The sequence below is a fragment of the Bos mutus genome, chromosome 2 (assembly GCF_027580195.1).
Source record: "Bos mutus isolate GX-2022 chromosome 2, NWIPB_WYAK_1.1, whole genome shotgun sequence".
Classification (NCBI taxonomy): domain Eukaryota; kingdom Metazoa; phylum Chordata; class Mammalia; order Artiodactyla; family Bovidae; genus Bos; species Bos mutus.
In genome coordinates this window covers 10,457,426-10,483,577 of record NC_091618.1, presented here as the reverse complement: position 1 = coordinate 10,483,577, position 26,152 = coordinate 10,457,426, and the positions used below count along the sequence as shown (strand labels likewise).

The 26,152-nt window shown below is 41.5% G+C and overlaps 1 protein-coding gene across 2 annotated transcripts in view; it reads right to left on the bottom strand.

The window, feature by feature from the left end:
* The window catches only part of FAM76A (family with sequence similarity 76 member A), a 32,642-nt gene extending 7,708 nt beyond the window's left edge, over positions 1-24,934 (bottom strand). The window contains exons 1-6 of one of the 2 annotated variants that reach the window (XM_070383748.1): positions 24,739-24,933; positions 23,390-23,454; positions 20,127-20,181; positions 19,247-19,399; positions 12,433-12,590; positions 6,341-6,427 (exon numbers count right to left, since the gene is read on the bottom strand). In XM_070383748.1, coding sequence (XP_070239849.1) covers positions 6,341-6,427; positions 12,433-12,590; positions 19,247-19,399; positions 20,127-20,181; positions 23,390-23,454; positions 24,739-24,819 — 599 coding nt within the window. In that variant the 5' untranslated portion in view covers positions 24,820-24,933. Of the gene's footprint in view, positions 1-6,340; positions 6,428-12,432; positions 12,591-19,246; positions 19,400-20,126; positions 20,182-23,389; positions 23,455-24,738 lie in introns of both variants that reach the window. The other variant, XM_070383755.1, reaches the window with a different exon arrangement.
* Positions 24,935-26,152: the final 1,218 nt, after the last annotated feature.

Below are 26,152 nucleotides of genomic sequence, written 5' to 3'. Positions count from 1 at the left end.
AGGGCAACCTGTAAAGTAAAACACAAACCAGTTTTTCCTAGAAAACTGCAATACTGATTCCCAACACCCTATATCAATATAGCAACTACCAGATGCCCCTTGCTGTTGGATCTTTCCTACACCTTGAACAACATCTAATAACCATCAATTTTCTACACAGGTAGAAACTCCAAATAACATGGTGAACTGCTGGACAAACCTCCTCATAGTTACCAAGTTAAGTGTTTCTATGGCTAGAATGGGAAGACAGTCCACTGATAGAAATATTCTGCCCTCAGTCTACACGAAGCATATGAGAAGGATGTCAGAGGAACAATGGATCACTGCTTTGCTAACTGATAAATATGCAGAATTACTGGGTAACAAAAACAACATGTAAAATAATAAAACAAGGCATGTAGGAGAAAATATTAAAAGGATCCATCACAGTCTCCACCAGTTTCCAACCTTGCCGAGGGACTGTCTTCCCTCAACCCAACAGAATCTATTTAAACCCATAACCAGAGTGACAAATGAAATGGAGTAATGGGCTAATGTGCTCTACCTGCTTTTTAACTGAAATATAATTGACATACAATATTATGTTAGTTTCATACATAATTTGGTATTTGCATATATCGTAATCACTCTAAGTCTAGTAAACGTCCGCCCATATGAAATTATTATTGACTACATTCTTTATGTTGTATGTCACATCCCCATGACTTATTGATTATATAACTGGAGGGCTATAGCTCTTAATCTCCTTCACCTGTTTTGCCTATCCCCCCACCCCCAACCTTCTGGCAACTACCTGTTTGTTCTCTGCACCTATGTTGCATTTTGCTTTGTATTTTAGACTCACATATATGTGAGATCACACAGTATTGGTCTTTCTCCAACTTATTTCACTTAGCATAATATCCTCTAGGTTCATCCAGGTTGTTGCAAACAACAAGATTTTGTTTTTTATGACTGAGTAATATTTCACTGTTTGTGTACACACACACACACCCCCACACACTCCATAGCTTTTTTAGGTATTTGTCTATCAACAGTCACTTAGGTTGCTTTCATTATCTTGGCTCTTATAACTAATGCTACAGTGAACACTGGGATGTATGTATCTTTTTGAAATAGTGTTTCTATTTTCTTTGGATAAATAACTAGAAGTGAAATTGCTGGATTATATGGCAATTCTATTTTTAATTTTTTAAGGTGCCTCCATACTAGTTGCTTCACCAACTTACAATCCTACCAAGAGAGCACAAGGGTGCTATCGTCTCCACATCCTCGCCAACACTTATCCGATAGCCATTCTGATACGTGTGAGGCAGTAGCTCATTGCCATTTTGATTTGCATTTCCCCGATAATTAGTGATATTGAGCATCTATATGTTTTCTTTGAAAAAAAAGTCTATTCAGATCCTCTGCCCATTTTTAAATAGAACTGTTTCTTTTTTTTTGATGTTAAAATATATGAGCTTTTTGTATATTTTGGATATTAACCTGTTATTGGATATATTATTTGCAAATATCTTCTCCCATTCAGTGGGTTGCCTTTTCATCTTATGGATAGTTTCCTTCATTGTGCAAAGGCTTTTGAGTTTGATATAGTCCTTTGTAAAAGCAAAAGTAAATAGGACTACACAGCCTGAGGATACATATCCAAAAAAAATTGCTAAGACCAATGTCAAAGAGCCTATGTTTTCTTCTAGGAATTTAATGCTTTCAGGTCTTAAATTTACGTCTTTAGTCTACTTGGAGTTATTTTTGTAAGCAGTGTGAGAAAGTAGTCCAGTTTGATTCTTTTGCATGTAGCTGTCTAGTTTCCCAACACCAATCAGTGAAGGGGCTATCTTTTCCCCACTGTATACTCTTGCCTCCTCTGTTGTAGAGTAATTGCCCATATAAATGTGGATTTGCTTCTGGGCTGTTTATTCTGTTCCATCAGTCTCTGTGTCTGTTTCTGTCTTCTTGTTTTGTTTTTGGCTGAGTCAGGTCTTACTGCGGCACATGGGATCTTTCACTGCGGTGTGCAGGCTCCTCGTTATGGCACGCAGGGTTCTCTAGTTGCAGTGCGTGGGCTCAGTAGCCCAGCAGCATGTGGGATCTTAATTCCTCAACCAGGGATTGAATTCATGTCCCCTGCATTGGAAGGCAGATTTTTAAATACTGCTCCACCAGGGAAGTCCCTAACACCATACTGTTGACTACTGCAGCTTTGTAGTACAGTTTGCAATCAAAAAGCATGACACTTTCAGCTTTGTTCATTCTCAAGATTGCTTTGAGTCTACCTGCTTCTTGAGGGAAGATTCTTCCCATACCAATAAATTGCTGACAAATCTCATTGTGTCTTTCCTGTGTTAGGGACTGTACTGTCTAACTCTGTAACTCCTGATGAATAAGAATTGCTGGGAATCAAAATGAAAAAAGATGGCTAGGTTACTAAGGCAGAAAATCAGATCTAATCTCTTTCTAAACACCGCCAAAGACAGGGAACTTGCTATTTATCCAGGAAGCTCATCTTTTCCAAAAACTTAATAGTTTCCAAAAACATCTTTTCTCAGGTTGAGCCAAAATCTGCCTGTCAGTCTCATCCATTGGTCCTGGATCTGTCCTCAAAGGCCACAGAGAGTTAAGTCTACTCTTTCAAGTATATTTTAGAGGGAGAACACAATAAAACGATAAGGAAAAGAAAAGAATGTCTTTTAGAAACAATAAACCACAAGGTGTGCCTGGAGGTCACTCACTGTTCATTGCCCATCAAACAATAAGCAAATATGATCAAAAAGTGCACTTCTCAGGGAAGGAAAGCTAGGAATGAACTTGTATTTTCTTCAAATTGAAGGATTTTTGTTATAATTTTGACAAACTATAAAATATTGAGATGGAAGCTGTGAATTTTATAGGACACTAAAAAAGACTAAGGCATTTTCTAAGTATAAAACCATGAGAAAAATGTGTTGTTGTTGTTTTTTTAATTCTATAAAGTAATGGGTTCTCTCTGTATGATACGGAAGGCTAATAAAGAAAAACAGAAAAATAAATCAAATATGCCTTAATATTTAAAAAATAAATAAGAGGACTTCCCTGGAAGTCCAGTGGTTAAGATTCTGCACTTCTACTGCAGGGCTCTCGGGTCTGATCCCTGAATAGGGAACTAAGATCCCACATGTCATGTGTGTGGCCAAAAAAAAAAAAAAAAAAAAAAAAAAAACAAAGGAATATGATAGTATATGGTCAATGAAAACTGTTAGAGAACAATCTTTTGAAGACATGAGAGGATAAAAATGAAAGAAGAGAAGCATAAATTTAAAAGTGGATTGTGATTAAAAACTGAGAGGGAGTCACAATAGATAGTAAAGAAACAAAACTGGTAATATTTACTCCAGAACTGAATTCAAAATAGATATTCAGCAAAAAAATTTTTTGGTTTCCATGACATTAAAAAAAGGACTGTTCATGGAGAAGGAAATGGCAACCTACTCCAGTATTCTTGCCTGGAAAAGTCCATGGACAGAGGAGCTTGGCAGGCTGCAGTCCATGGGATTACATGACTGAGCATGCGTGCATGAGGGTGGAGGGAGATGGGTTGGTAGCAATAAACTGGTAGAACCAAAAAATATAAAGGACAGTTCAAAAAACGTCTTGGACCTCCTCAGTGGTCCTATGGTTAAGATTCCACGCTTCCATTGCAGGAGTGTGAGTTTGATCCCTGGTCAGCCAAAAGAGAAAAAAAAATAATTAAAAAAATGTTTTTAAAGTCTTGTCAGAATGTTCTCCAAGTGAAGGAAAAGCAAGAAAAAAAAGTAAAAAGGGAAGAAAAAACGTAATTTACCTTGTATATAAACTTTTAAAAGAAATGCAAACAAGTGATAGATTAAGATTACTAATGCAGGAACAAAAGGCCTCTTGATGAAGGTGAAAGAGGAGAGTGAAAAAGTTGGCTTAAAACTCAACATTCAGAAAACGAAGATCATGGCATCTAGTCCCATCACTTCATGGGAAATAGATGGGGAAACAGGGGAAACAGTGTCAGACTTTATCTTTTTGGGCTCCAAAATCACTGCAGATGGTGACTGCAGCCATGAAATTAAAAGACGCTTACTCCTTGGAAGGAAAGTTAGGACGAACCTAGATAGCATATTCAAAAGCAGAGGTATTACTTTGCCTACAAAGGTCCGTCTAGTCAAGGCTATGTTTTTCCAGTGGTCATGTATGGGTGTGAGAGTTGGACTGTGAAGAAAGCTGAGCGCTGAAGAATTGATGCTTTTGAACTGCGGTGTTGGAGAAGAGTCTTGAGAGTCCCTTGGACTGCAAGGAGATCCAACCAGTCCACTCTAAAGGAGATCAGTCCTGGGTGTTCATTGGAAGGACTGATGCTGAGGCTGAAACTCCAATACTTTGGCCACCTCATGTGAAGAGGTGACCCATTGAAAAAGACCCTGATGCTGGGAGGGATTGGGGGCAGGAGGAGAAGGGGGCGACAGAGGATGAGATGGCTGGATGGCATCACCGACTTGATGTACATGAGTTTGGGTGAACTCCGGGAGTTGGTGATGGACAGGAGGCCTGCAATTCATGGGGTCGCAAAGAGTCAGACACGACTGAGCAACTGAACTGAATTGAATGCAGGAACAGTCAAATGGAACTTGCATATGTATGAAAATAATACGTGGCTGCAGAAAAATTTTTTCTAAATTTTCAAGTTATTAGGTTGCTTTTTTAATTACCATGTATATTTAAAGAAAAATTTATTTTTAAAGATCTTTCCCAGAGGACATTATGAAAGATCATGCGTCTAAGTTAAGGATCAGCATCCTAATTGAGGAAAACATTCACTGCTGCTAACCAGATGCAATAAAACACTGAACAGAAAGTTTAAAGTCTTTGGCTTGGTGAAGCCATAGCAATAGTCAGCAAGAACAGTGGCAGTATCTCAAAAACCAAATGACCCAACAGAAGGCAAACTTTAAGGCCTGTTGGTTAAACTAAAGGCTATGAATGAGCTTTTTCCGGGTCATTCAAACACAGCCCACATCATAAACAGCACAAAACAGAAATGATGAATCTAAAGGCTGTGGGTCTTGGCTTAGGCCTTCATAAAGCAGGGCATTCAGAATGGTTCATTCCCTGAAGAACTTTTTACAGGATCATGCATCCTGGCAGATGTGATAAGACAATCAGTGCCACATCCATTTTCTTCAGAATGGTCAAACTAGCTGCTCAGAGAACAAACAGTAACAGTAAAGCTAACCAGAAAGATGGTCTTTATGGTTCCTTTCCCTATATAATTAGAATATCTAAACCAAGCATTTCTAGAAGGATCAATTCAAGAAGTCTGAAGTCAATGATATCAGAAATACAAAGAGAGTCTGCAGTCTCAAATCAAGTTAATGAAAAAGCCAACTTCAGAGATGCTATGTATACCCCTAAATAAACAAAACTCAACCCCAGTCAGCCTATATGCTGGTCTGCTCCCATATCTACCACCGTCTGGGAGAGAGAATGGAGAATGGGAGTTTTCAGAATGGAGATGATTCCAAGGATTTTAGGGATGAGTGTGCCACGTGGTCTCACTTCAGAATGCCCAGCCTGGAGGAACAGGCCCCAAGACTCTGTTGAGAAGCAGCCCACTACACCAACATGGACAGGGCATCCTGGATACGAGGAGAAAATAGCTCGTAAGCAGAAGCATCACTAAGAAGGAAAGGGGAAAGTGAGGAATAAAAATGCATTCAGAAAGGCTTAAAATGAAACAAAAATATTCAAATGCATCTCCTTCCCTCCTGATTCAGCATCTGCTTTGGGTTATCTCTCTTAATGCTAAGGAAGCATGGATTATCCCTCACAGACTGAGCAGTACTGCTTTAATTATAAATTGTCAGGAATTCCCTGGTGGTCCAGTGGTTAAGACTGAGCACTTTCACTGCCACAGCCAGGGTTCAATCCCTGGTCGGGGAACTAATGTTCCGAAAGCAGTGCAGTGTGCCCAAAAAAGAAAAACTTCCAATTTGTCTCTGTTTTGCCTCTGCAGACCAACTCCTGCCCTGCCTGGAGAAGGCTATAGGCACAGATCACAATAAAAAGCATGTCTTTGAATTCTTGTGAGAAGTTATTTGTGGACTACAGAAAATTCAACTGCTATTAAATCCAGTTATATGTTCTAGACAAGATTATATTTATAAACTAATAGCAGTATTGTTTGTTTATAAGATAAGTGTCTAGTGTAGTATCCCTGAGAAGTTCGCTGACAACCATAAACTAGCTCCATGACACACCCTAAAACGTATTCCTGTTTCAGGAACTGTGTATGCATTTCAAACAGAAACATGCACACACACTTGAACTGGCTTACCTATCTCCATTGGTTGTGATCGACTCAAACTTGGATTTTTTCTTTGGGATTTCATTTTGAATTGAAGACGTAGAAAGGGTTTTCTGACTTTTAATGGCAAAAAAGAAAAAAGAGAGAGAGAGAAAGAGAGATACACACACTTTAGAAATCAAAGATTAATAAAACATCACAATGAAAGTCCTGTCAAATGGGACCAACATAATACTGTACCTATTCTATGCAAGAGCTAATTATTCTTGATCATCAAAATCCACCCAAGTCTTAATTCCATAGATGCATGGACAGCTCATTTCTATAGTCCTTCCCCAAATTTTTACCTGTGATTAAATACTATCTGCTTTATTAATAACAATGAGAACAAGTCAATAAAACCTTAGTCAGAAGCACAATCCATCTTACAATTTAAAAAGTACTTTCATATTCATTTTTCCCCATGCATCTTATAATACTGTGAGGCATATACAAGGGATTATTTCTATTTTGCAGAAACTGAGGCTCATCAAGGCTAACTTACCTACCCAGGGATATAGAGCTAGTTAGTAGTGAAGCTTTACGTATCTGAACACTAAGTCCAGTTCTTCTTCACTCTGTTTCTGTAAATCTTCTAGTATCTAAGAGTCTCATGACAACCCTAAAGATCAGTTTTAGTCTCTGAAACTAATCTGCAACCCTTTTACTTTGATGGATGTAAAATTGCCAAGCCCAAAGGATTTTTCAGACCTTTTCTTATTGGCCTCTTTTCAATATTTGATACCACTGATCATGCCTTCTCCCCATCACATCCAACTTTATAACTGACAAATATAATTGTACATTAATTAAAATGTACGAGGCGACAATTTTATATATATATATTATAGAACGATTACTACCAAGATGAAGATAATTAATGCACCCATCATCTTGCATACCTGATTTTATTTTTTGGCTGTGCCACGTGGCTTGTGGGATCTTAGTTACCCAACCAGGGACTGAACCTGTCCCCCCTGCAGTGGAAGCGCAGTGTCCTGACCACTGGACTGCCAAGGGAATTCCATTTTATTTTAATGGTGAGCATGCTTGAGACAGCATCACCAACTCAATGGACATAAACTTGGGCAAACTCCGGGAGACAGTGAGAGCCAGGAAGGCCTGGCGTGCTGCAGTTCATGGGATCGCAAAGAGTCAGATATGACTTAGTGACTGAACAACAACATGCTTAGGATCTCCTCTCAGCAACTTGGAAGCATACAGTCACTGAGCTGTACATGAGAACTGAGAACTACTTCTAATAAAGTTTGCACCCTCTAACCTAACCCTCCCCATTTCCCTCTCCTTTTGCACCTGGCAACCACCATTCTATTCTCTATATCTATGAAATCAGTTTTTAAGATTGCACATAAAAATGATACCACATGGTGTGTGTCTTTCTCTCTGCCTCATTTCACTTAGCACATGCCTTCCAGGCTTATCTGTGTTGTAGCAAATAGCAGTATTCCCTTCTTTTTTATGGCTAGATATTCCATTGAATGTATATTCCATATTTTCTTCAACCATTCATCCCTCCAAGGACATTCAGGTTGCTACCATATATTAGGTATTGTGAATAAAGGAATAGAAATGCTAATTTCAGTTCCTTCAGATACATACTAAAGTGATTGCTGGGACCTATGATAGTTTTATTTTTAATTTTTTGAGCAAACACCATACTGTTGAGTTCTTTATATATTTTGCATATTAACCCTGATTAGAGATTTGGTTTTCAAATACTCACTCCATCCTTGAGTGCTTCTATAATCTGTTTTCAGTTTCCAGCCTAAGTTGTATCAGTCAAGAGTATGGTTTTAACAACTATTATAGTGGGTGGAAATGATGTTCCCCTGATCATCTGCATGAGAATCATCTGAGAGGTTTATAAAACAAAGCAGATTCCTGGATTCCATCCTAGATCCTACCGAATTAAACTCTGGGGTAGGGCCACAGAAATCCACATTTTAAAGTTAGCTCTGCTACCACCGACTCTTGTATGCTACCAGTGGCTCATGTTCAAACCTCTTCTGAATTATAGCCTAAGCTCCTAAATAATAGCCTAAGCACTAAATAATAATCTTTTTTAATATCTGTATAGCCTAAGCAGTAAATAATAATCTTTTTTAATATCAGATCTTAGTTTCTTGCTACTTCCAGAACATCTTATTTTTGACTGGGCACAGACACAGAGGTCGAAGCTCTCAGAGGATAGCTTCTGTTTCTTGACAGTCTGTTCCTTGCATTTTTCTTTGGCCTCCTTCGTTCTCTTGGCCAAAAGTTTAGCATATTCTGCACCTCTTCCTTATTTCCTTAGTACACTGTTTCTTCAGAGCAATATGCTGACATTTGAGCTGCAGAACACGTGGAAGAAAAAGATGCTGGATTTTGGGTGCTTTGGTCCTAGTTTTCTCATCATCTCTGCTTCAGGGCTTTCTCACAACATACTGGTGGACATTGTCTTTGCTTCAGTCAGTTCAGTCGCTCAGTCGTGTCCGACTCTTTGTGATCCCATGGACTGCAGGCTTCCCTGTCCATCACCAACTCCCGGAGCCTGCTCAAACTCATGTCCATCGAGTTGGTGATGCCATCGAACCATCTCATTCTCTGTCATCCCCTTCTTCTGTCTTCAATCTTGCTGAGCATCAGGGTCTTTTCCAGTGAGTCAGTTCTCTGCATCAGGGGCCACAGTATTGGTGTTTCAGCTTCAGCATTAGTCCTTCCAATGAATATTCAGGACTGATTTCCTTTCGGATTGACTGGTTTGATCTCCTTGCAGTCCAAGGGACTCTCAAAAGTCTTCTCCAACACCACAGTTCAAAAGCATCAATTCTTTGGCACTCAGCTTTCTTTATGGTCCAACTCTCACATCTATACGTGACTACTAAAAAAACCATAGCTTTGACTAGACGGACCTTTGTTGGCAAAGTAATGTCTCTGCTTTTTAATATGCTGTCTAGGTTAGTCATAGCTTTTCTTCCAAGGAGGAAGCATCTTTTAATTTCATGGCTTCAGTCACCATCTGCAATGATTTTGGAGCCCAAGAAAATAAAGTCTGTCACTGTTTCCCCATCTATTTGCCATGAAATGATGGGACTGGATGCCATGATCTTCGTTTTTTGAATGTTGAGTTTTAAGCCAGCTTTTTCACTCTCCTCTTTCACTTTCATCAAGAGGCTCCTCAGTTCCTCTTCACTTTCTGCCATAAGGTGGTGTCATTTGCATATCTGAGGTTATTGATATTTCTCCCAGCAGTCTAGATTGCAGCTTGTGCTTCATCCAGCCCGGCATTTCGCACGATGTACACTGCATATAAGATAAATAAGCAGGGTGACAATATACAGCCTTGATGTACTCCTTTCCCAATTTGGAACCAGTCCGTTGTTCCATGTCCATACGGTTTTAACTGTTGCTTCTTGATCTGCATACAGATTTTTCAGGAGGCAGGTAGGGTGGTCTGGTATTCCCATCTCCCTAAGAATTTTCCAGCTTGTTGTGATGCACACAAAGGTTTTGGCATAGTTAATGAAGCAGAAGTAGATGTTTTTCTGGAACTCTCTTGCTTTTTCAACAGATAATCCAACAGATGTTGGCAATTTGATCTCTGGTTCCTCTGCCTTTTCTAAATCCAGCTTGAACATCTGGAAATTCTCAGTTCACATACTGTTGAAGCCTCACTTGGAGAATTTTGAGCATTACTTTGCTAGTGTGAATGCACTGGTCATAGCAAACACCCTCTTCCAACAACACAAGAGATGACTCTACACATAGATGTCACCAGATGGTCAATACCGAAATCAGATTGATTATATTCTTTGCAGCTGAAGATGGAGAAACTCTATGCAGTCAACAAAAATAAGACCAGGAACTGACTGTGGCTCAGATCATGAACTCCTTACTGCAAACTTCAGACTTATATTGAAGAAACTAGGGAAAAACACTATACCATTCAGGTATGACCTAAATCAAATCCCTTACGATTATACAGTAGAAGTGACAAATAGATTCAAGGGATTAGATCTGATAAGAGTGCCTGAAGAACTATGGACAGAGGTTTGTGACATTGTACAGGAGGCAGTAATCAAGATCTTTACTTCAGAGATTATAAAGTTTGCAGACTCTAGCTCTTGGGCCCCAGGTGGAGTCCCAGTAGTACCAGTAAATCTAGAAATATCCTCCTCTCCCTTTTTGACAATGACCAAATTGAGGACACTCAGATTGGCATTCACAATGCAACCTATACAGATTTGCTCTTTCCTTCTCCAGTTTTCCTTGGCCTGTAACAGGAATACTCTTTAACTCAGTAGTAGGTGGACACTGCCATGGGTCACCACCCTGCTTCATGGCCTGCTTCATGGTCCTTTGCCTGTCATTCCCACCACTGATTCGAACACATAATCCTCCATTCTTTACCTGGAGCATCAGCAGCAACTTCCACAGCCACGAACTTCTCACAGACGGTACAAAGTCTGCGTTCACTGTCCACTGCAGTGAGTTTCTGGCAGCCAGTGGCTGCGAAAGAGATGTTCTGCTTCACCTTGGAGCAGCCGATAGCCTCAAAGGTGCCACAAAAAAGAGCTAAATAGTTCTTGACACTTCAAACTCAACTTTCCAAAACTGAACTTTTTTCCCCTTCTGACAGTCTCTCAGATAAGGATTCACTCACTCATCCCAGTAAGAAACCTGAGAATTATCCTTTATTCACCCAGCTCCTGCCCATCTACCTGTTCATCAGATTATCTAATTTACACATAATTCTCCTTCTGAAATGTCTTCCTGAATCTACCTCTTCGATCTTTAGTGCCACTACCTGAGGTTCTCTATTAACATCTCTTTCTGGACTCTTACCAAAAAAGCTTCTTAACTAGCCCCCAGCCTCTTTTCCTCCAGTGCATTCTTCACAATAGTCTGGGTTAATCTTTTTTTTTTTAAGGTAGATTTCGTCCCTCCCCAACACAGGTCCTTTCAGTGGCTCCCTATTAAAATTACTAACATCAAGATCATGTTACTTACCAGGTCTGCTGGATTCCTTTCCATCCCATTTTCTGCTCCCAATCATAAGCTCCAGCAAAATAAAAGGATCTGCTGTTCCTAAGTTCCATGTGGTCTTATGCCCTCCATGTCTTTGCAGTTGCTATTCCCTCCACCCATTCCTTATCTGACGATTCTGATTTATCCTAAGATCTAGCTCCAATGTCAGCTCTTCTCTGATCTTTCATTGCTTGACCTCCCCAGGCAGTTAATTACCACGGCCTCTTATGCCTGTATCTTGACATGCTTTCACTGTGACACCCTCAGATTATCCTGCAATACTTTGATTACAGGTCTGTCTTCCCTACCAGGCTGCATACCTCTTAGAAAACAGAGTGATTCTTTTTACTCATCTCTGCATTCCTTGCAGAGAATCTGGTCCATGAAGGTAACTAACAATGAACAAACAAAATCATAAAGGTAATGATAACAACGCATAACCATCATGTACTGAAGCTTCCTATATGCCAGTTATAAAACTAATCACTATGCACATACCATATAATTTATTTTCACAGCAACTCCATGAGTTAATATTTCCCTCATTTTACAGATGAAAAAACTTGCCCAAGATCCCATACAGAGAACCTGGCAGACCCAGGATTCAATCCAAAGCCAGAACTCTTAACAACACAACAGATACTCTGAAAGGAAGCTTAAGACAACAATGAAGGGGCATCATTTTGACTGGATCTTATAAGGACAAACCTAGAATATCTATCTCCTAGCCAAATATGCATAAGAAAAGTTGCATTTCCTCAGAATGTGGAATGTCTGGTCTTCTAGGGAGATAATCCACTCTTAACGGTGGGGAGAATACAAACTTTTAAGATACAACACAAACCAAGTCAGAAAACCCTAATGCCTTATGGATGTCTCTCTGGCCCTTGGATGATATGTGAATTATAAAATACATCAAAGGAGATTCCCTCTGTAGATTAGTAACTAGAGAGAAAATACAAAAATTTAGACAAAATAGTATCTTCCATGACTACTTGTGTATTACATCTGACCTGCCAGAACCTCTTGTTCTATCTCAAGCATCTTGGGGTTACCTGTTGTAATGGCTGCCGCCACTCAGTCGACTATACTGCTCCTTCTCCTGGTGGCTGGCACGGGAAGAGCTGCTCAGGTGCTTCCTCTGCTCTTTGGTCTTCTGAAGGACCCGTTTGTATGAAAGTGTGCATAGCCAGCATAGCAATTTCCCATCTACCTGAAAGATGAGGAGACAAAGATAAAGAAGGAATGTGCTAGTGCGGAGGCTAAGAACATGGGTATTAGGAGCTAGAACCTCTGGTTAAGTCTGGATCTGCCACTCACAAGCTGTGTGACCTTACGTGTAAGTCACCTGGGCACTACTGGGATCAATCTCTTCATCTATAAAATGAAGGACAATAATATGTACCTCAGAGGGCTGGTGCAAGGATTCAGTGACATAATGGAGGTAAAGCATGGTGCAAGGTACATAAAAACTGCTTAACAAAATATGACCTGGGGACTTCCCTGGTGGTCCAGTGGTGAAGACTCTGTGCTTCCACTGCAGGGGGCACGAACTCAATCCACTGTTGGGGAACAAAGACCCTGCATGCCATGGGGCATGGCCAAATTTTTTTTTAACATGCTAATTATATTTATTTTTTTATTTTGTTTTTCCTCAACTTAACACACACCAGAGCAAAGTTCCCACAAGAATTTCAAAAGACACAGATATCTCCATAGTTCTCACCAAGGAAAATACAGCAGGGAGAAGATAAAACATAAAATTTGCACTTTAGCTTTCATACCTTATAGATGACTCATAAAGTGGTATGCTGGGTATCTTTTCTCAGATGGAAAGGTTTCCAAAAAAAGACTGATGGGCAAGTAGCTTCCAGGGCCCCAGGCCCTGGTGGTGACTACTATGGCACTTTGTTTGGATCAGAAAAAGTCGATCACTTTGGGCAGAAGCATCTCTACACCTAGGTGCAGAGCACAGGGCTAGGAAAGCAAAATGGGGCTTCCATAATCCTCTGAAGCTGGGGCACCTCTGTACCACACTCAGATTGCAAAACTGAGTTTGTGAAGTGGACTAGTACAAGTGGCAGGGCAGCAGAGCCATTAGCTCACACTTGGGAGGGAACGTGCTGATATTTTACGCAATTTCAGTTTGGGGCATTTTAGTTTTAGTTTTGGCAGTTTAGTTTTTAGTTTTGTCTTACCTCTAAATTGGACCTTCTGCCCTATTTTGAACATGGGTAGGTAAGCCACACCATTATTTATCTGAAGTATTTTTCAATCTTGTTAGCAAAAGCCTCTTTGCCCCTCACTCTCCTAACCTATTACATTAGCAACTCATCGGTCTGACCTATCCACTTCTTTCCAACTCCACTGCTTCCACCCAAGCAAAGCCATTCTTATCTCTCACAACTACAAGACTCACCCAGGGACTTCGCTGGTGGTTCAGTGACAGACTCCACATTCCCAATGCAAGGGCCCCAGGTTTGATCCCTGGTCAGGGAACTAGATCCCACATGCCATGACTAACAGTTTGTACGTCTCAATTAAAGACGTGCTGTAACTAAGACTGGGTGTAACCAAATAAATAAGTATTTTTTAAAATGACTCACCCAAATGATCTCTCTGTTCTTCTCCCTATCAACCATTTCTACATAGATGCCAGAGGACTTCTTAAATGTAAATCTTATATAACTCTCACCTTAAAATCATAGATTATCATATATAAAAATTGAAAATTTTTACCATGGCCTATGTTGACTTAAATGTAGCCCTTACTTGCCTTTATAATCTCATTCCCTTGCTCACTCTGCCTCCTTCTTTTATTTATTTGGCTGCATTGGGTCTTAGTTGTGGCATGTGGGATCTTTGACCTTCACTGCTGCATGCAGGATCTTTGATTTTCTTTGCGGCACGTGTGATCTAGTTCCCTCACCAGGGATTGAGCCCTGACTCCCACCCCGGCATTGGGAGCTCAGAGTCTTAGCCACTGGAACATCAGCAAAGTCCCCCAGGCTCATCACTCTTGCCTCAGGGTCTTTTCATAGCTGGTCTCTCCTCCCAGGATCTTTGCCCTCCAGAGATTCTCACTGCAGCTTCCTTCTCGTCAAGTTCAGTTTCGGGTCAGATGTGATCTCCCTGCAGGTCCTTCTGAACGCCCCATTGAAACTGGGGCACTCTCTACCAGAGACCCTGCTTCCTTATAGCACTTACATCTAAAACCTGTGTTCACTCAACTTGTTTGTTCTCATCCATCTCTTTCATATGTAGATAAAAGCTCTGAGAGAATAAAGTGTCTTCTGCCTAGTTCATTAGTGTATTTCCAATACCCAGAACAGTGTCGGATATGACAAGCATGTAATTATTTGTTAATGAATGCATAAGTGAATTTTGAAACCAAACTTCAATGTGGTCCATTTCAAGGTTATGGGATGTGGCCTAAAGGCCTGAGTTTAAAATACTCTAGGAGACCTTGCCCAGGAAAGAGCTTTCATTGCAGAAGGGTTTGAAAACAAAGCAACTGCATTGAAAGAGAGCATTAAACATGAGAATCAAATACTGAACCACAGGACATCTTATTTCAATCTTCCCTTCACAAATAAACTTTAAAAATAGAAAATTACCCTCTGAGAATTAAACTATCATAAAGAAATCATCAGAGATAACACTGAGTACTTATCATGTGCCTGATTCCTTTTGAAGGGGTTTACACCCGATAACTCAACCTTCATAACAATGATGACATCTGATCAGCCTCATTTACAGATGAGGAAACTGAGGCACTGATAGATTAACTTGACCAAAGTCACACAACAAATAAGTGAGAGAACAAAGATTTCAACCCAGGCACTCTGAGTCCAGATGATGCATGCGTGCACGGTCAGTCATTCAGACGTGTACAACTCTTTGAGACCCTATGAACTGTAGCCTGACAGGTTCCTCTGTCCATGGGAGTCTCCAGGCAAAAAATACTAGAGTGGGTTGTCATTTCCTCCTCCAGGGGATCTTCCCAACCCAGGAGCAAACCCATGTCTCCAGAATTGGCAGGTGGATCCTCTACCACTGAGCCACTTGGGAAGCCCACTGAGTCTAGATTATCTACCCTTAATCCCCAAGATTAGTCTTCCTTAAATTTGTAAATAAGTGATTGAAGATACCTATAATTATGCAAACTCTGCATAGGAACCTGGAATGTTAGGTCCGTGAATCAAGGCAAACTGGAAGTGGTCAAACAGGAGATGGCGAGAGTGAATGTCAACATTCTAGGAATCAGTGAACTAAAATGGACTGGAATGGGTGAATTTAACTCAGATGACCATTATATCTACTACTGTGGGCAGGAATCCCTTAGAAGAAATGGAGTAGCCATCATGGTCAACAAAAGAGTCCGAAATGCAGTACTTGGATGCAATCTCAAAAACAACAGAATGATCTCTGTTCGTTTCCAAGGCAAACCACTCAATATCATGGTAATTCAAGTCTATGCCCCAACCAGTAACACTGAAGAAGCTGAAGTGGAACGGTTCTATGAAGACCTACAAGACCTTTTAGAACTAACACCCAAAAAAGATGTCCTTTTCATTATAGGGGACTGGAATGCAAAAGTAGGAAGTCAAGAAACACCTGGAGTAACAGGCAAATTTGGCCTTGGAATACGGAATGAAGCAGGGCAAAGGCTAATAGAGTTTTGCCAAGAGAACGCACTGGTCATAGCAAACACCCTCTTCCAACACAAGAGGACCCTCTACACATGGACTTCACTAGATGGTCAATACCAAAATCAGATTGATTATATTCTTTGCAGCCAAAGATGGAGAAGCTCTATACAGTCAACAAAAACAAGACCAGGAGCTGACTGTGGCTCAGATCATGAACTCCTTATTGCCAAATTCAGACTTAAATTGAAGAAAGTAGGGAAACCAATAGACCATTCAGGTATGACCTAAATCAAATTCCTTATGATTATACAGTGGAAGTGAGAAATAGATTTAAGGGACTAGATCTGATAGATAGAGTGCCTGATGAACTATGGACGGAGGTTTGTGACACTGTACAGGAGACAGGGATCAAGACCATCCCCATGGAAAAGAAATGCAAAAAAGCAAAATGGCTGTCTGGGGAGGCCTTACAAATAGCTGTGAAAAGAAGAGAAGCGAAAAGCAAAGGAGAAAAGGAAAGATATAAGCATCTGAATGCAGAGTTCCAAAGAATAGCAAGAAGAGATAAGAAAGCCTTCCTCAGCGATCAATGCAAAGAAATCAAGGAAAACAACAGAATGGGAAAGACTAGAGATCTCTTTAAGAAAATTAGAGATACCAAGGGAATATTTCATGCAAAGATGGGCTCGATAAAGGACAGAAATGGTATGGACCTAACAGAAGCAGAAGATATTAAGAAGAGGTGGCAAGAATACACAGAAGAACTGTACAAAAAAGATCTTCACGACCCAGATAATCACGATGGTGTGATCATTCAGCTAGAGCCAGACATCCTGGAATGTGAAGTCAAGTGGGCCTTAGAAAGCATCACTATGAACAAAGCTAGTGGAGGTGATGGAATTCCAGTTGAGCTATTTCAAATCCTGAAAGATGATGCTGTGAAAGTGCTGCACTCAATATGCCAGCAAATTTGGAAAACTCAGCAGTGGCCACAGGACTGGAAAAGGTCAGTTTTCATTCCAATCCCAAAGAAAGGCAATGCCAAAGAATGCTCAAACTACCACCCAATTGCACTCATCTCACATACTAGTAAAGTAATGCTTAAAATTCTCCAAGCCAGGCTTCAGCAATACGTGAACTGTGAACTTCCTGATGTTCAAGCTGGTTTTAGAAAAGGCTGAGGAACCAGAGATCAAATTGCCAACATCCGCTGGATCATGGAAAAAGCAAGAGAGTTCCAGAAAAACATCTATTTCTGCTTTATTGACTATGCCACAGCCTTTGACTGTGTGCATCACAATAAACTGTGGAAAATTCTGAAAGAGATGGGAATACCAGACCACCTGACTTGCCTCTTGAGAAACCTGTATGCAGGTCAGGAAGCAACAGTTAGAACTGGACATGGAACAACAGACTGGTTCCACATAGGAAAAGGAGTACGTCAAGGCTGTATATTGTCACCCTGCTTATTTAACTTATATGCAGAGTACATCACGAGAAACGCTGGGCTAGAAGAAGCACAGCTGGAATTAAGATTGCCAGGAGAACTATCAATAACCTCAGATATGCAGATGATACCACCCTTATGGCAGAAAGTGAAGAAGAACTAAAGAGCCTCTTGATGAAAGTGAAAGAGGAGTGTGAAAAAGTTGGCTTTAAGGCTCAACATTCAGAAAACTAAGATCATGGCATCTGGTCCCATCACTTCATGGGAAATAGATGGGGAAACAGTGGAAACAGTGTCAGACTTTATTTTTGGGGGATCCAAAATCACTGCAGATGGTGACTGCAGCCATGAAATTAAAAGACGCTTACTCCTTGGAAGGAAAGTTATGACCAACCTAGATAGCATATTCAAAAGCAGAGACATTACTTTGCCAACAAAGTTTCGTCTAGTCAAGGCTATGGTTTTTCCTGTGGTCATGTATGGATTTGGGAGTTGGACTGTGAAGAAGGCTGAGCGCCGAAGAATTGATGCTTTTGAACTGTGGTGTTGGACAAGACTCTTGTGAGTCCCTTGGACTGCAAGGAGATCCAACCAGTCCATTCTAAAGGAGATCAGCCCTGGGTGTTCTTTGGAAGGAATGATGCTAAAGCTGAAACTCCAGTACTTTGGCCACCTCATGCAAAGAGTTGCCTCATTGAAAAAGACTCTGATGCTGGAAGGGAATGGGGGCAGGAGGAGAAGGGGATGACAGAGGATGAGATGGCTGGATGGCATCACCAACTCGATGGACGTGCGTTTGAGTGAACCCCGGAGTTGGTGATTGACAGGGAGGCCTGGCGTGCTGCGATTCATGGGGTTGCAAAGAGTCGGACACGACTGAGCGACTGAACCGAACTGAACTACTATGTGTCAGACTGCTGGGAACACTACATGAAAACAAGATGGACTGAGAGCTCATAGTCTGGTGGGGGTAGATAAACATGTACACAAATAAACAAGATAATTTCTCATAATGTTATATGCTATTGAAGACAACAAACAGAGTATATGGTAGAGTGAGAGTTAGTAAAGGTCTCTGTGAGAAGGCGGCAACTGAGCTGAGACCTGACATGAGGAACCAGTCATGACACTCTGGAGAAGGCTGTGTATCCAGCATACCCAGCCAGCACGAATGAGACTAGGATGTCTGAAGGACTCAGGTGGACAGTGCAGCTGGTCCAAAGGGAAAGGGGGGAGAGTAATGGATGATGGGACAGAGTCAGGTATGGGCCTTGCAGGCAATGGAAGGAGTTTGGGGTTTATCCTAAGTGCAACTGGAAGCCACTGGAGGGTTTTAAACAAACTAAATCAATACCATTTTAATTCCACCAAGGTACCACCATTCCACATAGACCTTTATCTGTATCATCTTCTTGTGATCTTTAACTTCAACAGAGAGAAACATTTGAAGAGCCAGATTGTAAAGTTGGTAATACACTTACCTTGCTTAAGTCCTAATCTCTACAGAGTTTTGTAGAATTTCACCAATCACCATTTCACTTATAAGGGATATTGATCACTGTTATTGAGATTCTCATGAAACACTAGCTAAATGTTAGAATATAAAGGTCCACATTTTATAAGTGAAGAAAACAAAGGCTGAAAAGCTTCTTCAAGGTCAATAACAATTTGGAGAGGAACTGAGAAATCAGTCTCTGTTACATGTCTTTTTAACACAGTTGGCCCATCTTAATATCTCTGAAAGAAAAAAAGAAAAACACAGAGACTTACCTTCTTTCTATCATCTTTCCTGTCAAATGCACACTGCTGTTTGCACTGTTCACAAGAATACGGTGGTCCATACTTCTTCTCTGAATTTGTGCAACGCTGACACTTGTTGCCAATAAAAGCTGCAATTATGTTGCAATACTGACAAGGTTTGGGCTTTAACAGAAAAAAAAAGGTGTCAAGTAAGTATATTATAAAATACCAGTGCTTTTTTTAACCCAATGATTTCTATTATACACATTAACTAATCAATGCAAAAATGCATTCCCAACTTTATAAATTTCCTTTTACATTGATCAAAGAAAGCCCAATTCCTCATACCATGTAAAGTGTTTTTATGCACAGGACCTATTGATTTTTAAATAAATAACAAAATCCCATTAGCATATATGCTGGGACTTCTCTAACAAATTCAACAGAACTAGCTCTTTGGAGAAACCAGCAAGCGCTTCCAGATTTCTGAAAAGGCCTCTTTGCCATTATCAGTGTATAAACATGTTGGGAGAATGCCTGCAAGAACACAGTATGCTGAACCCTAACACTGAAAAAAAAAATTATTCATCAAAATGAAAAGTCAACTATTACCAAGCCAAGAGCTCACACCACAGGATACATCTTTCCCCTTCTCTTTACATACTGGTTACTGAAGCTTCTCCAGGAAAATTATATCACAAACTTGTCATAGTGACTACAAACACAGAACTTATTAATACTAAGTATTAGCTAACTTTGAAAGATAAATACTAGATACATTTTTCTGAGAACATTTTTACATAACTAGGTCTTCTAATTTAAAAAACTGTAATTATATTAACAGTTCGCAGAAGGTAAGGTCCCAAGAGACCAGACTACTCACTGTTAGGTAAGGAGAAACCCTACTTACCGTTCCATACAACTGCACATTCTGAGCACATTTCTTGCATATAGTATTAGTTTTACTGTTAAGGAAGAAAGAGACACAAGGCTTTGTAAGGAAAAAAAGTCATTTTACATAGAACATCTCAAAAGAGATTCTTCCTTAACTCCAAGGAATTTTTTTCATTACTAAGTGCCAAGGTGAAAAATGGTTTGGATATTAGATTAACTGAAGGTTGAGTTATCTGGCCATGAACTCTTTTAATTATTTCATAGTTTTAGCTCAAATAAAACAAGACTTTGGTTTAAGTGGAGAGTGAGCTGTTTCTGATTATGAAATTTCCAAGTATGACCAAGTAAATGTATCAGATATGGAGAGGACAATCCAAAGAAATATTATGTCAAGACGAAAAATGTACTCAGAAAAGAAATTAATCCTCCTTAATTCAGATGACCAGGTGAGAAATTTGAGATGAGGAATAAAGTATTTGTGTTTGGAGTATAAACTCAGAAATTCTATTCATGTTGACCTTACTCTGTCTACATTCTCCTTTGTAAGCAAAAGTATATGAAAATCCCAGATGTGGGGAAATAGATGCAAACATTAAACATTTTTTCAATATTTCAAGTACTCTAGGAGCTAAGCACTGACAAAAATAAACACACCCTTTCCCTTGTGAGGGGTCTTCCCTTGTAGCTCAGTGAAGATCCAGGTCACAGCATTTCCAACTTGCCTAAACTGATGAACTGCCCTGGGAAAAGAAATCACCTTCAAATAAAGTCTAACTCTTCCCACAGTAAGGCACAAACAAATACCTGATGTTTAAGGACAGTTTAAACAATATTTGAGGGCCAAAAACAAAATCACATAAAAATCCAGTATATTCACTACTTTGCCTTTTTTTCCCCCTACAATTCCTATCAAAGTGACTACAAAGTTAAAAACCAGAAGAAATACCTTAAAGTAGAAAACATTAAATTAAAATGAGATATTCAAACAAAGTATTTCCCAGGGCAATTTTCTGCCATTTAAAAAAGGCAGTTCAGGGACTTCCCTGATGGTCCAGTGGGTTTAAAAAAAAAAAAAAAAAAAAAGCCAGTTCAGGAAGTGAAGTATATTGAAAAAGACCTCTACAAAGAGGATTAGCATCAGTGATGCTGTGATGTTGAACATTTGGGTTTATCTTAGATTTATTACTCAAGGAATGGGACATATATATCAATATATATAAATGTTCTTGACCCCTCAAAAAATGCAAAAAAAACCTATTACTATAATCCATCTTGAATTAATTTTTATGTATGGTATGAATTAAGGGTTAAACTTCGTATCTCACCCTACACACAAAAACTATTTCAAAAGGGAATCACAGGCCTAATGTAAGAGCCAAAATATAAAGCTTCTAGAGCATATTCTATGTTTCCATTTATATGAAGTTCTTGAACAGGTAAAACTAATCTACAGTAGAAAGGAAAATCAGTACAGTAGTTGTTTGGAAAAAAGCAAGGAGGGTGGGGACTGACTAGGTTGGAGTTATAATCTCTGGGGTGACAGTAATGTTTTATATTTTGATGGGGTTTGGGGTAAAACAGATGTATACTGTTTTTAAAACTCATCGAATGATGCAAATAAGATGTGAGCATTTCACTGTGTGCAGATTTTACCTCTAAAAACATTTTAAAACCATAAACAAATATTGAACTCTAGTTAATGATATGCATGCTGAAGTGTTTAGGGTCAAGTACACTAATGTTCACAACTTTAAACTGCATCACAAATAAGATGGATCAATATACTGATGGACAGAGAGATGGACAGATGCAAATATAGTAAACTAAACGTAAAGCAGAGACATTACTTTGCCAACAAAAGTCCGTCTAGTCAAGGCTATGGTTTTTCCAGTAGTCATGTATGGATGTGAGAGTTGGACTGTGAAGAAAGCTGAGCACCGAAGAATTGATGCTTTTGAACTGTGGTGTTGGAGAAGACTCTTGAGAGTCCCTTGGACTGCAAGGAGATCCAACCAGTCCATCCTAAAGGAGATCAGCCCTGGGTGTTCTTTGGAAGGAATGATGCTAAAGCTGAAACTCCAGTATTTTGGCCACCTTATGCGAAGAGTTGACTCATTGGAAAAGACTCTGATGCTAAGAGGGATTGGGGGCAGGAGGAAAAGGGGAAAACAGAGGATGGGATGGCTGGATGGCATCACCGACTCAATGGACGTGGGTTTGAGTGAACTCCAGGAGTTGGTGATGGACAGGGAGGCCTGGCGTGCTGCGATTCATGGGGTCGCAAAGAGTTGGACACGACTGAGCGACTGAGCTGAACTGAAACGTAAATTGTAGAATTTAAGTAGTGTGTAGGTGAGTGTTTACAGTCTAGTCTTTTTTTGGTTTGTTTTTGTTTGAAAATACACCTAACAAAATGTCAGGGGAAACAGTCCCAAAATTGAAATGATGCTGACTAAAATCAGGCTTCTAGGTCCGTGTATCGGAGAAGGCGATGGCACCCCACTCCAGTACTCTTGCCTGGAAAATCCCATGGATGGAGGAGCCTGGTAGGCTGCAGTCCATGGGGTCGAGAAGAATCAGACAGGACTGAGCGACTTCACTTTCACTTTTCACTTTTATGCACTGGAGAAGGAAACGGCAACCCACTCCAGTGCTCTTAAATGGAGAATCCCAGGGACGGCGGGGCCTGGTGGGCTGCCGTCTATGGGGTCGCACAGAGTCGGACACGACTGAAGCGACTTAGCAGCAGCAGCAGGTCCATGTATGAGCTAGCAAATAAGACCCCATCCTGCTTAAGGTAATATTACCTACAGCCACAGCGCCACAAAAAAGGTGAACTTGCTATACCACTAAACCACTCTGCTGCCATTAAAAAGTCCCCCATAGATGTGTGCTTCATTCACACCCAGGTATTTTTCACACGTCTCAAAATGAGATTCACACGAGGTAAGTGTAAAGGCAAGTGAGTTTTTTCAAATGTGACTAGGGCTAACAAAGCCTTTATCAGGATTGTCACATTTCCAAAAGTATCTTCTTTCAGCTTATAATTTCTTCAAACTCTATGTATAAACGTACTAGAACACAAGACTCATGTTTTCTGTTGTGGGGTTGCTTTCTTAGTGTCAAAAATATCAAAACCACAATATAAAATTATCAAGGCGTGAAAAATAAGTAACTAATTTGTAAGCAATTAATGAATAACTAGAGAACAATGCGTATTTTACATCCATTGTGTTGTGACCGGAAATGGCAGCGCCTGCGTATAACGCAACTGATTACCTCTCTTGCTGGTATTCAGTCCTACAGTAGGTGCACTTCACAACAGGGTGTGCAATCCGACATTCCTGAAATGAAACGAGGATATAACTTTAACAGGCAGTCAGAAATGGAAACAGTCTTCAGTAGGAGGCAGAGACGGGAGTACTATTCCAAGCACAAGCACTGTGCTTGACTGAGTCACTTTAACTTTCTGGGACTAATTTTTTTCGTCTGTAATACTGGCATCACCACCCTGCATTGATGTGGGAGTTAAGTAAGAATTTATATGGAACTAGTCATAAATTGTAAAACAAAGGTATGAATAAGCCTCAGACATAAGGAATAAAAAGCCCTGAATTCTAGTCCGGTTCTGCCTCTGCCACTGAGTGATTTTTCAGCAGGTTCATTTGTGAAATCAAAGTACTGGATAAAAATTATTGCTTACATACATAAATCTCCCTTAAAATCAAATACACACGTACACACAAATATATATTTAAGGCCAAAAAGGCACTCAACTATTTGATTTTTGAGATCTCTCATACCTAGTTAACAAAGTGTCAACTTTATGGCCATTTGAGGCCATAACGATTGCCTCAACACAATTATGAGTTATCCATAATAGAGACACAAACTCTGGATTAATCTGGAGATAACTCGACATCACTCTACAGTCGGCTTAGTGACTTTTAACTGTCACCTCACAGCACCTCTATTCATTTAAATAGGCAAAGAAAGATGAATCAACTTAAACGAAAAAGAGAACTTGGACCTTCAAGGGTAAAAACTGAACAGCAGCTGGTTAGGGGGAGGACCGAAGGTCACTAACTAGACGCTGCAAAAATCATCCTTTTGCTTTATGCGCTTGATTGCGGGGCTTTATTATGAAGCCTGTATACCTCTGACTCTGAAACTGACTGAAAAGTGCCCGTGAGGCGCCCGAGTTCGAGGCAATCCTCCCAGGCAACACCCGACTCTGGAGTTTAGTACCAGGTAGGGTAGGAGGTCCCTAAGTCTGAAGCCCATCAGATCTCGGCGGGGGTTGGGAGAAGCCAGCCCAAGAGGAATCTCCGGCGCCGCTGGTCCAGAGCGAGCCGGGGACCAGGTGTCCCCTCCCCCGACCTCACGGGGTCCAAGAACAATCCCTCACGGTTGCTAAGCACCCGGACACGCCGGCCGCAGGGACCTGGACGGGGCCTGGGTCTCCCCCACGTGCCCCGCCGGCTCCCGGCGGGGCGGGTGCGGCTCCTCAGCTAGGCGGGCCTGCCACGCCCTGCCCAGGGGACCCCGCCGGGCGTCCCCGCAGAACCGGGAGGTCCGGGCCGCGCCTCGAGCGTCCCAGTTCCCGGCCGCCGCCCCAGCCCGCGCACCTTGCACAGCTGCTGCCCCTGAGACAGCGCCTCGAAGGGGAAGCGCTGGTGGCACTTGGTGCAGGCGTAGAGCGCCGCCATGTCCGGCCCGGGCCGTGCTCACCGCCCCGCCGGCCCGGCCCGCCGCTTTATCTGACAGTCTGAGGCACAACCTGGCGGTGGCAGGCTGCGGGCTGCGGCAGGCAGGCGGGCCCTCGGGTGCGAGCGGACCGGGGGGGCGCGGCAGCGCTAGGTGCCCGTTCACTGGTTCATTTCGACGTCTATCAAGGGGAAAGGGACGGAACACAGAGCTTCTTGGGACTCTGATTCGGTCTGGACTGGAGTACGCCACTTATGACGCGCGCGGCCTCGATTATGTAAAGCGCAGTCACGCGGGGGCGCCGCTGGGAGGGACGGTCTCCCGCCCGGGACCTAGGAAGCGCCTAGGCTCCTCCCACTTCTCTCTCGGCTCCCGCCTTCGCTCCTCCCCTCTCAGCCGCAGGCGCAACCGCGCGCCTCTCGCGATACCTTCTCAGAGTTGTGATGTTTCAGTCTCCATGGAGCTGCCCTTTGGTGGCGTGTTGTGCCGAGTGCCGTGCATTGTTGAACTAGAACACGGTCGCCACTGCGAGCCTGAAGAAGATTGGGGGTGGGGGGAGCGGGCGGGGGCGGCGCTTGTGGGAAAACAACTCCAACCTCAGAGCCAGAGGGCCCTGCACAGCCCTCTAACTCGAAAAAGTAGCGGAAGCAGGAGAAACAACTTAGACGGATGCCCTCTGTCTGAGACTCCTAAAAAAGAGGGACCTAGTCTAGGGTCTCTGACCTCCAGAGAGAAAGAGAAGCCCCAGAGAAAACACCCCTATTTTGTGGAAGAGGGGTGCTGGCCCCGCAGAAAGGAGAAGACAGATACTAAAGTGAGGCTCTCCACTGCTGAGAGTTCTTGGACCCTCGAGGACCCCTCCAAGTGGGATGCAATTGGCCTAAGGCCTGCTCTCTATTGTGTCTTATCCAGTTGCACCCTCAGTTTATATCTCTTGAACAACCACTTGGCATTTCCTAGTTAGATCTGGCCACCGGAAAGCAAGCCACGTCCTCCCGGCTACTCTGCCTCTTTCCAGTCGCCACTTCCAGTTCCCAGCCTGGTGCGTCTAGGGGCTGTCCAAGGAAGTACAAAGTTTTTTTCTTGAGACTTTGGCAAAGCTTCCTGCAGTGCTGACCTTTCCAAGTCTCTGCTTCATAGCTGCTCTGGGGCTATTACTTTTGACTCTGCCAACCACCTGAGCCATACTAATTGCAGTTTTACCTCAATGTGCGGTTTTGTTTTTTAGTTTTAAACAACCGAGGGCACATTTATAGCTTATAAATCCCGCCTCCACCAAATTTTCTCTCTTTGATACCCAAATGCAGCCCCCTACTTGTGATTTTGCTGAAAGTT